The 12,784-nt window shown below is 34.6% G+C and overlaps 1 protein-coding gene across 3 annotated transcripts in view; it reads left to right on the top strand.

Moving 5' to 3' along the window:
• The first annotated feature begins 11,247 nt into the window (after positions 1-11,247).
• LOC147073935 (transmembrane protein 120 homolog) overlaps positions 11,248-12,784 on the top strand; it is a 33,277-nt gene continuing 31,740 nt past the window's right edge. For 2 of the 3 annotated variants that reach the window (XM_085944206.1, XM_085944207.1), the window contains exon 1: positions 11,248-11,436. In XM_085944206.1, coding sequence (XP_085800332.1) covers positions 11,374-11,436 — 63 coding nt within the window. In that variant the 5' untranslated portion in view covers positions 11,248-11,373. The remainder of the gene's footprint in view (positions 11,437-12,784) is intronic. The other variant, XM_085944208.1, reaches the window with a different exon arrangement.

Genomic DNA, 12,784 nt, shown 5'->3' with positions numbered 1-12,784 from the left:
GAGGGCCCGTTTCAGGATGTGTGGACCATGGTGTAGGTACACCGAGTGCAATAGACAAAAGGGCGATAAACGAGAAATTAGGCTAATTCGTCTAGTTCATGATTTACCGTCATGTGGTAAGTGCCGTAATTCGGCAGTAAGCAACATGCATAGTTATTTCATATATTAATTACAACAGCGATTTCCAAACTGTGAGGCGCGGAGTGTTGCAAAGGGAGCCGCGAAAAGTTTAACACAAATGTAGCCACAGGTTTGCAGTTTGAAAATGCATAGTTTATAAAGAGCCTGGGGTCCGGGCATAACAGACATCACAAATTTCCATCTAATAGCTTAAAAAAGTCGCCTGCGGCTCTAATTTATGTAAAAACTATTAAATATTTTAAATATGTAGTTGTATATACATAGGTACTTAAATGATAACTCCAGTGTATAATTTAGGAAACACTACTATATAGCACCACACTGCCCTTAACCTCAGCGATAGGTATGTGTGCCCGCCAAAGATTTTGGCCTGGGGGCCCGCTCCAGGATGTGGGGCCCATGATAGAATCCAGTTATCAATGAACGATGATGAATTTGGATTGAAAAGGAAAAACAAAAACCCTAGTTCAATTTTTGATTGAATCCAAATGAATAATATAATACTTTATCAATAAAAGCAATGCAAGTTGTAAGTAAAGTACATGCAACCATTGGTAATTTATTATTGCATTAACTGCAAATCCAAATATCGACCTCGTTTAGTAGAAAAAGAGCACTTTGTGCTAATAAACAAGCACATCCATCGCATGAAAACAAATTAATTTAAAAATGAATATAATAAAAGTAGTAAAATCATGTTTATTTTTATAATTTTGTTGTATTTCGTGCATTTTTGGCTATTTAAAAATGTTTCTATTATTTAATGAAATAAACTAAATAAAGGGTGGGGAGGCGCCAAGATTATATTTTTTTAAAAGGGAGGCTTAGTAACATAAAGTTTGGAAACCACTGCACTATATGATTCAATTTATGTAATTGAATAACATACACATTTTTTCAATGAAATAAAAATATTCATAATTTTTCCGCCCCCTCAATCCTGCCGTCCGGGCGTTTCGCACGTTTAACACCCCGGATTGGAGCGTCCCTGGTCTTATACACTGGACTACGAAGCCTGCCAAAAATAAAATGCATTGAAATTAAATGTCCCATCATAACAAAGTCATCGTGGCTTCGGGTATTATAATATATCAACCAGAGGCAATCTAATCAAGCAGTGTGATACAAAATATAGTTATACTCTAGCTCTAGCAGTGCTTGAAAGAGAGAATTTTTCGAACCGGTGCGCTCAATATTTTTCAAAATATACCAACCTGTAAGTACTCGTATGTAACATATTGTAAACGGGAAAATGAATCAAAAATCTTTAAATCTTTTTCATGTACATACATAATTTTATTGAAGTTTCGAATATAGAAATCTTATCATCACCGCAGGCAAAAACAAACTCCTTTCCATCAAACCTACTGGCGAAAAATTGTAATATTTTTCATCCTTTATGTGTCGCCCAGGGAACTTAGGAATAATGGGAACTGAAATACATAACGGGTAAGGCGATAGCAGGTAACCAACTCGAGTAAGGAAGTATCCGTGTTAAACTTACACGCGTGTCAAGAATATGTTTTACGTCGAATACTGAAAACTGCTGTCGGTTTATGCATTTACGTTGATTTAATGTTAGTGTATTACACACACTATTGCACGTGCATAATGTGTGGTTCATTTTCGTATGACACTCACACACAGGGCTCGAAATGGACCGGAACGCACCGGAGCGCCGTTCCGTTTCGTGAAATCGGTAAAATTATCGCTCTGTCTCGTGGAAAAAATATGTTGATCGTCTGAACTAGATAAGCCTTTTAACACACTTATTTTTAAAAAATACACATAAATTTAGATAACTTTCTAAATATCTTCAGAAAACTGTCAAGCGCTCCGGTTCGTAAACTTTTCCATTTCTAGCGCTGCTCACACATTCAAAAGCCTGTATCAACATGCGGCGTATTGAGTACCTATAGCCTATCGGTATTATATTTATTATCTGTTCTGTGGTGTCGCCCCTTAAACCATGATTCACTCATGATTTAAATAGGTACTTATTTAAATTACTCAATGATCTGACAAATTTTATACTCAACCAATATTGTTATCTGGTTTTATTATTTACCAATTCATTTTCTAAATTCCTACTCATTCTGAAACGGAACGGATTTTTTAAATACATTTACGACGCGAATCGCTGTCATTTCGAGCCCTGGAACTTTATGATAGTTTGTTTTATAATAATATAATATTGTGTAAATAGGTTTTTTTCATGTCATTATAATTATTGCGACGTATAATAAAAAAGTTCAACGAATTGACATTGAATATCAGGAAAATAATTTAAAAAAATAGAAAAAGTATAACTGACAATATACAGGCCCGATCCTAGCATATGCGAGGCCCGATTGGAATAGGTACGCGATACCGTACTCCAAAAACGATTGAGGGGTTGGGGGCATTGATATACTACGTTGGGGGTTATTAAATTTTATGAATAACATAGGTTGGTATCTAATATTATTATTTTAATTAATAAAATGTGAATATTCTGATAGTTTCAAGTTTTGTACTATTCCATTTGAGTCGTTTTTGCGACCCGGGTTTCGCCTTTCGGTATCTTCAGGCGCTGTGTACACTCACCAAAGGTAAACATACACTGACAAGGAATACTCACAACTAGGGAATCCAATCCCGACCGTAAATTCTGATCCCGGGATTTCAGGATTACAATTTGACAACCCCGGGATTGGCATTTTTTTCCATTGTTAATATAAAAATTTTATATTTACAAATAACATTGATAAAATCGGTCGAAAATAAATCTAGTATAATTTATACTATTTAAGACATTTATTGTTATTATTGTATAAGTTCAATCTTGGAAATACATAAGTTTAATGGAGTAAATAATATTGTAATATAAATAATAATGTGAATTTAATATGAGATTGCTGTTTCTGATAGTAAAGACTTAATGAATAGGTCAGCGAGATTTAAAATAATAAAGCAAATCATGGTGTACCTATGGCCTTTCCGCTTCATAAATCTAATTAGTCAGCCAAATATGAAACTGCCGTAAAACGTATGAGATCATGGTGGAATTACTTTGTTAATAGTGCGAAGCATTTGTTTTTCCAATATTTCTCATTTTTATTAATTTATGTGAAAACATAAAATGAATTGGCAACTGACACATGGGTATAAATCAAACTTCATTCAAACTCAGTTTATTTATACTGTAGTTATTTGTTATTAAAAGTATTATTTCTGTTATATTTTCGTTTTTATTTTATTTTCCATAAAAATTGATAAAAAATCAATCCCGAAAGTGTCGGGATTATGTTTATCAATCCCGGGATTCATAAGTATCGAAAATAGCTCGGGATCCCGGGATCTCGGGAATGGAATCCCTACTCTTAACTCTAGCTTATATAATAAATCTATACAATAAAGTAGGTAAAAACTCCATTACCTACCTATCAAGTCAAGGGTCAACAATAAAAAAAACTATTACAACAAACAAATTATGAATAGTTAAAGTGTTAGTAAAAAAACATAATTAGTAAAAACCCCTATCTTATTATTATATATCTTATACCGATATTGAATGTGCGTTGCGTTTACGTGACAAACTTTTATGCACTTTGTTTTGACACAAACTTAAATATTGAAAATAAAGACTTTATAATACCATGATAATACTAATACTTAGTATTCTTTAACATGTGTAGGTACATATTTTTTCTCGATGCTCGAGAATCGTTTCTTCTTACAATCATGCCCAGAAGGTAATGCACGTTCCACTCTTTTTTTCCCCCGAGGACAACTAATTTTCGTATACACTCAGCAAAGACAAAGAGTAGTTATATTTTTTGCGTACAAAAGCGAATGAAATTGTCTTAAGCGAATTTTATAGGGAAATCACAGACAGCGACGTACCTAGATAAAATGCCGCCCCATTTTTATACAGTATTTTTTATCATCCTTACATGACCCTAATATTTTAGAAATGTGTTTTATGGATACATTACTAACAAAATATATACCACTAAGTCCAATTTAAATGCCATCTCTACTTCAATATAGAATACTGCGAGTCCACGGTTTCAGGTACATTTAAAAATACACCTGACAACTTTCAAAACACGCGAGCTAGGTAAGTACCTGTGTAGGTACCTACATATAATTCGCAAATCTGCGCGTGTCATTGCTGGTCATCAAGGACGTGACGTCCATGGACAAAAGAAATAAACTAGACATCGCGAAACTGACAAAAGCAATACAGTCCTGTTAAACCTTTTATGTTAATTCTTAATACATATTATTTCCAACCAGTGAGCTGATTTTTTTAATCGAAGGATATTTTTGTTATTAGGTACTAAGTTTAGGTACCTATTTCTATATAATATACCTAATGATTCTCCTCGATTTGCCGCCCTTCAAGTGACTGCCGCCCCCAAGCGACGCTCAATCTGCCTACCCTCACGGGTCGTCACTGATCACAGACTCCGTTTATCATTGAAAAAGATTCACTGTATTTGGTAGAATACCTACCTATCCTAATAAACACGATCGCTGAATATCATTTGACTGGATTTAAATAAAATAAACATTTTTATTTTTTTTACTTATCTAAGGCCGGTTTTGGTAGGTACCTACTACCAGTGGTGTAGTACTGAATAAAAAAGTCAGCGTTGATTCATTAAAAAAAATATTCTTAGTAATCCCCGACCCTAAAATCCATATTTCCACTTTTCAATGGTTGCTAGAGCAAGCAGAAAAGTCACTCTGTCTTGGAGAAAGGTCATGGATCTCTAGACCCACGCGCTCGGCCTTACTACATCAGCGCCTACCACTGGCGAAGGGTGGAGGTAGGCTGTTAAGATCTGACATAAATAGTACACACGAAACTTTTTCAATAGTACGTATTTGTTTTCATTGAACTGGACTACAATATGCAGATAGTTAGTAAATTTAAAAAAAACCTGCGTATACCAAGCAATAATAGATAATATCTAGTCAAAAAATAGTTATTTTTCCATAAAATATTTTAAATTATGCCATTAAATCATACATAGTTTTATAGATAGAAGAATATTTTTTATCTCTTATGGTTTGGCTAGCTAAAAAAACTAACCAACTCCATCTTTAATATCCATTAAACAAATAAGTATTACTGAAAAAGTGTGCACTATTTTTGTCAGATCGGCCATAGCGTACCTAAACTATCATGGTCTGGTTTAGGCAGGGTTTAGTTGATTTTTAAGAACTAACCAATACTATTTGCAAATTGTTGTCTTAGTTCAATGAAAACCAGTAGTAACCTACGTCTGACTGACAAAGTGCAGTGTGCACTAATTTATGTCGGATCTTAACAACCATACCTCCACCCTTCGCCAATGAGGCATTGCCTACTAATTTTGTTGAGAATAATAAAGTATACCTTCAAACTACATACATACCCAGTACCCACTCCATTTTCCCTCTACCACTCGCCACGTCTTCATTGTGATGTGGCCCCTTAAAAGTTGTGTCCGTGAGTGTCACACAGGGAACTGTTCTGAATTATTTGTGCCCGAGAGTGTCACAGGACTACTTGGAGCAACCGTCCAATATCCTGGTTTGGCGTTGGTACACTCATGTCGTGTGATTCATATATTCTGATTTTCCTATTACTATGTTCGTTATTGTTCTCTGTATGCCAAGTTCCATTGTAATAATGTTATGTACCCGCGCATTGCCGACTGAAGAGAAAGCCGATACATTCACGACTGGTCCTACTTTCCGCCCCTCCCGTTGTCTATGGATGACCTGTCATTGTCCATATAGTGCTCATACTAACGCGTCTCTCGTGTTCACTTATAGATGGGTTACATGATAAATAATAGACTAGCATTAATACACCTACAAATGTAATGCATAGATCAATGCTACATATTTTTTGGAAATCGATATTACCACCGGTTTTTGTGTGAAGGACTAGTATGACTTTGACAGCTGATGAATAACATGAATTTATATTATTTATAAATAACACTGATAGTTAATATATTTGATGTGAGAATTTTTATAATTCAATTTGAAACGAGAAAGGGCGAATCAATATGTCAAGCAATCTGGGATCTGATTTTGACAGCTGAAAAGTGAACCACTCGTTGCTTGTGTAAAAAATTATGCTCAAAATTTATTAATCTAAAGATGGCGGTGACCCGCGTCATTAATTGAAACATGCATTATACCTATTGTGACATTGTTGACAGTCAGTTACAGTGGCGGCTCGACGACTTTCTAGATGGTGGGGTTTAGCCATTAATTATTAAATATAGATACCTACCTACTTTCTCATATTATACATCATATACCAAGCTACTTGATTTTATTGATGATTTTATTCATGAGGAAATGAGTAATTTTTCAGAATAAATAATGTGATTATCTTAGTCGTTACTTAATCGCATCTAAAAAGCTTGCTTAAAATATTAACATAATTAATGATAGTCATTATTAAAGTTTTACCATTATCAGTTTTGAACAACTACATACAACGGGCATTTTTACTCACCTAGGGGTTATTTCATTCCCTCCCCAGTATGAGTATTCTAACGCTAATGCATTCACATTATTTGTAGAACGACATTTCTGTACCTTTATATACTTAAATAAAATACGACGTGTTTATATGGATAAAATAAATTAAATAGTTGACTTAATCATGTAATTAAGTATGTATATTATTATGATAATTATAAAAATATCGGACGTGTATTTTTGACATGATAACTATGTGGGGATGGTCCCTACGAACCCTTAAGGTAGAGCCGCCCCTGGTCAGTTACTATTATGCCAATAAATTTTACTGTATGTATATATCATGCATGGCCCCCACACCCTAAAGCGGGTCCCTAGGCAAGGATCTTTGGTAGTGATAGGCCCCCCTACCTATCACTAAAATTAAAGGCAGTATGGCGCTCTACGGTAACGTTTTCGAAATCGTGTTCGAGGTAATATTAATAATAGTATTAAGTATTAAGGCGGCTCTCGTGGTGCAGTTGGTAAGGCGCTCGCCTTCCACCCGAGAGTTCCTGGGTTCGATTCCCGGTCATGACAAAAAAACATTTATGTATTTTTCTCAAAGCCTGGGTGTTTGTGATTGTTCAAAATTACTAACAACCACCTTGTACGAAAAAGCAAGGACATGGTTATTAATAATTCTAAAAAAAAAAAAAATAGTATTAAGTAAGTATGTATATTTTTAGCGATTTTTAGTATTTTTTAATTCATCCACTTGAATAATTAATTATTGAATTGTCGAGTATCGACACACATCAAAAACTGCATCGCATAACTAGATGTTTTAAAACTATAATCAACATCAATATTTAAGCTAAATTAGCGCCGCAGGCGACTTTTTTACTATTAGGGTCAATTTGTGTTGTGTGTTTATTTCACTTATCTGGTTGACCCACCACGCCAGGGCCCCAGGCTTGAAACCTGTCTGTCCCACCTTGTGGGGGCCATGATATTATCATGTACTATAAGGTACATCATAATATTGTGGACGTAGGTAAAATAAAAAGACTTTCATCTCATTAAATTTCATTTAAATTTAGATTATATTTATCTCGGAGGAGTGGCCGAGTGGGAGGACCATAGAGGTATTAAATAAGGGAGGACATAGAAACTACTTCGTCCAGAAGTAGCATTTTTATTAATTTAGATACTCATATACACCCACGATGGCCGCGCGGCGGTCCCAGGTTCGAATCCTGGGTCTGGCAAGTAGGTGTACATATTGTTTTTCAATTTTTGGAATGGTGTATGAGTCAGAGCATGGCCCCCACAAGGGGGGGCTGATAGGGCTTTAGCCTGGGGGCCCGGGCTCATGGGGGGCCCGGCGTGGCGAGACCAAATAAGTGAGATAAACACACATCACAAATTTGCTCTAATAGTAAAAAAAGTCGCCTGTGGAGCTATTTTATTTTAATAATGATTATTCTTTCAAATATGTGATTGTGCGACCCAATTTTTAATGGTGTCACTGATAATTAACTCCATAATTAGAGTGGATGTAAGTATTGAAAATACACTAAATACCCTTAATTTGACCATGAACGCCATTTGGAAAACGCTACTGTAGAGCGTCACAGTGCCTTTAACCTTGGCGATAGGTAGGGGGGCCCGCTTCAGGATGTGGGGGCCATGAGTCAGAGTATGGACCTAATAGGTTGAGCAAGTGGCTGACATCCATTTCTCATAAAAACAAAATCTATTAATACAAACCTCTACTCTGTGCAGACCTATATGATTTTATTAGGATCGGACATGGTCGAATACCAATAATACATTTATGTAAGTATGTGGATAGTTTGGGGATTTTACAATATTTTTGACAATTTTAAAATAACATGTACATATAGCACACCATATATTGCACACTATTTGACCCCAACAATCGTTTAAAATTTAAATAATAATAACCTAATTTGGTTTTTAATACCACCTGTCCACTTTCCATTTAAGGCACACAATATATTATTAGGTATATTAAATATAATTGAGACATCTTTAAATGATATATTATGTAATAAATAAAGCAGGTATGTACCTATTAGGTATCATAAGGCAATGTCATCGACATTTTCATTATCAGGCCAAGGTGTGTGTGGAATGTAGGTACGCAAGTTTATCATAGGTAGATAGGTAAGTATCATAAAACTTTAGTAAATAAATAGGTAAATATTATTATGGATACACGATAAAAATGAGCCTGCAGCCAGTGGTGGGGAAATATATATTTAGGTATATGTAAAACAAAAAAAGATTTTAGGAGAATTTAGAGACGCGAGTGCCGTCCATCATAACACTGGTGAGGGCCACTAGGTAGGTAGGTACTAAACGATTACGCTACTGGTTACCTGTGCATGGTCTCTTTCGACCATTTCTTCCCTGCTTCTTCCATAGTTTAGAACCATGGGACTTATATATCCTGTCTGAACCGTGTCGTGAGGTTGTCGCAAGGCTATTGAGAAGTAGAATTGACTACAAGGCTAGATTTGTATAGTTATGTCGTTAAACCATACTCTGCCATAAACACTAACTGAAGGTCGGCGTTTCTGCTCGTGTCATAGGTATATAAAATTATAAATTTAATTCAAATATCCGAGATTTCAATGTGAATTTTAGAACTTTGCGAACCGGAGCGCTCCATAAGTTTTGCTCGATTTTTTCGTTATAATAATGTACAATATACTTTGGATGAACAAATGCAGTACCTGATAGTCTTAAAACTTCTTACATGCATGCCTACTGAAGATTATGATGGACAGAGCATGTCAGCGCCACAGGCGAAAAAATCTCGGCTGTCGAAAATTGTATTATTTTTATTACTATATTGGTGATGCCAATTGGGAGTTCAATAACTCTGTTCCACCAAATCAATTCGGATGTTGAAATATTCCACCTACGTAAATGTGATTAGGTGGGCGTTGTTCTATAAATTCTTAAAATGGGGTCCACTTAGCTCATTCGGTGTGCTTCAATGCTTTATAATTTATAATTATTATAATTGTTATACCTTTACTTTACTTTTCATACTTTGTTTGTGATACATACTGCATATATTTATTTCTTCTTTACACTGTTTAATACTATTTCTTTGTTTTTAAATGTCATGTTGTGAATGTCTTAAATTTATAATTTGTAATGTTCACCGTATGTAAAAATAAATAAACTTGAAAATTGAATTATGTAACAATGGTGACGCGTTGGTTATCATTGTAATAATATATTATTATACCTCTCTATCACCTAAAATTAGATGTCCGTACTGGACACGTACACGTCACACGGAAAGCATTGTGCCATCGCGTTCAACTGTTCAAGCTTTCAATGGGAGAGAACGAGATGGATGATGAAGCGGGGGGGGGGAGGTACCGGCACGCCAGCTTATAGAAGACAGATTCTAAGTATTTATTGTAAGTGATTCAACTTAGGGCCGTTTCAGACTTGACACCCGTGTCGCGCTCGTATCTATAATTATAATAAGAGGCCTTTGTATTCGAATAAAGGGGCATTTGTATTATGTTTATGAAAGCCCCAGAGCTAATGAGTCAACGAATGTGAGCGCTCGACAATTTTATGAAAATATTAATATACTATTTATTACCTACTTATTTAATTGAATGTGTAAGTATTTATTTAATTATTAAATATATATCTACGGCAAAAATTAATGTTTTATTTTTCCCTCGGCTGTTCTGTTTATGCATGTGCTATTTTGTCCGATTACCTTCTTAGATTACCGTTTTAGTACTGCACTGGCATGCATAGATTAATAGTAATTAGATAACCATAAATAATTCTAATTTAACATGTTGGTGACATTGCTCACATGGTCAGATAAATAATATTTTTATTTTTAGTTGAGTACATTGTAGGTTTGCAAACGTTAACCACATTAATAGTCGTCATCTTTACACAAATCAGTCGTAAAATCAAAGTTTAGAAATATTTTTTAGTCTTCACCATGTTTTTTTTATTACGCAAGTAGGTACCTAACTAATACTATTATCGTGTACTTGAAGTTTGACACGAATCAAGATTCACGATACATGATTTTGACGTAACTACGTCAGTGTTGCCATCATGTTGCCATCTTTTCAAAGTGGAATTATAGTACAGAGCCTCCAAAATTATAGTATATTTGGGGGAAAATATAGTAGGTACGCGTTGTCATCATTCTGTTGAAAATGCATACCTAGGTTTTTAATTTCTCAGAAAAAAATAACGGACAGTTTAAAAAACTCCCAGACCCCTTTTTATTTAGGTACCTCTTCCGACCAAAAATGCTTACAGAAGAATTCTAGAAATTTCATATCAAACCAAAGTCAAGGGATTTTTTTACGTTTTTCGAGCATTTTTTTCTCTAAATCTTCTTATATTGCACAATTATAGTACTTTGCACCAGTTTATCGAACGGAAATATCGAAATTTTAGTACTTTTTACATATTTTTTCCGATACCTATTCAAAATAATAATTATAGTATTTTGGGCGTACTATAGTACGCGGATCAAAATTATAGTACAAATACTATAATTATAGTACGGATGGCAACACTGAATCACGAATGATTTTGACGTACGTGAACGTGGGTACAATACAAAACACAATTTTGTGCAAACTTCCGACTGTTCGAAAAACGACTCATCGAATGACAGCTGTTCCCAGTGGTCATAGTTCACGGGATTATTAATTAATTTAATATTATTTATTATAATCCACGAAAATGGATCCCGACGAATGCCTAAAAGAGTGGAACGATTTGGTGACGGATTACAAAAATCTAGAGGTATGTGGACAAAATTATTTTCGGTTTTATTTTGGCTGTTCGCCGCAAAAGTTAGGTTATGTCCTCTTTTACCTGCCAGGTAAATAATAAATTACGAAAATTGCCCGTAAAACGGCTTCCCGGGGTGTAATTACAGTGTAGGCTTATTGTAAAATATATTTTTTAAATCAATATGTTACGTTTTGAAATCTTGAAGTGTCATCGATAATAGTTCACACGTAAATAGTTGGGCCTAACCTGTATTTTCCATAACACCGTAATAATTACTTCCAAATTACCTCGTTCGCGTTGAAGCTATCAAAGATATTATTCGATTCGAAAAGAAAAATAATTTCCTCATAATTTCTTATCAATATGGGGCTGTTGTAAATTTGGTCTTAATCTATGAAGTCTAATTTATTTATAACACTTGAATTGGTTGTTTAACTTTACGGTTATAATAATTAATCCTGAAAGATTTACTTCTTTTATAATACTACCAGGCAATAGGTATATTGTGTTACCTTTAATCATAAATTTCCAATTGATTATGATAATATAGAATGATAGTCAGGCAGATATCATAGCTAATACTATTTTGTATGTCAGTATGACTCAATATACATTCAGTGGGACCTACTTTAATCGAATCAATAGAAAAATTGCTTATAATGAGTTGGGTTTTTAAATCTTTCATTCCCGTAGCCAATATTTTCTGCTGCATTAGGAAATATGGTTAACACCGGCATGCCTTAGTTTTCTCATCCCGGAAGTCATTAGAGCTTTGCATAGGTAATGAAATTGCTCTGCATACATAACAATTCTATTTGTCATATAGTATGCATATGAGGCGTCTAATAACATAAACCGAAAACTACACATATGGTCAATATCTAACAAAAATAAGTCCAAAATTCTATGTGCACTTTCACACAATAGGTATGTATTGGTCTATTTATATTAGTAGTGAAGGTTGGAGGTAGGCTGTTAAGATCCACCATAAATAGTTAAACTTTGTTAGCCGGCTCTCACATCGTCGCTGTAGGATTGGTTTGTCGAATAGACCAAATGTCAAATGTTCAGGAGATGAAAAACAAATTTCATTATCCTATATTTAAATACATGTAGGTATTTAAATTGTTGTTTTTACAGCATATGCATGCTGTATTCATTACAAAGTAATTTAAAGAAAAGGATGGTTCTGGTCCATTTAGATACAAAAAATCGTTTTGCATTGAAAGGTCGATTTTGACAAAAACGGATATTCAACAAACCAATCGTATAGTGACGACATCTAAACTCGCCTTGACTGCAACGTGTTGAATATGTCGTGATGCGACGTCATCGTTATTCACAAAACACAGATTGC

The sequence above is a fragment of the Rhyacophila brunnea genome, unplaced genomic scaffold (assembly GCF_057557595.1).
Source record: "Rhyacophila brunnea isolate RB1 unplaced genomic scaffold, BYU_Rbru_1.0 scaffold_17, whole genome shotgun sequence".
NCBI classification, from domain to species: Eukaryota; Metazoa; Arthropoda; class Insecta; order Trichoptera; family Rhyacophilidae; genus Rhyacophila; species Rhyacophila brunnea.
The sequence above is the reverse complement of the archived record's forward strand: the minus strand, read 5'-3'. Positions and strand labels throughout refer to the sequence as shown.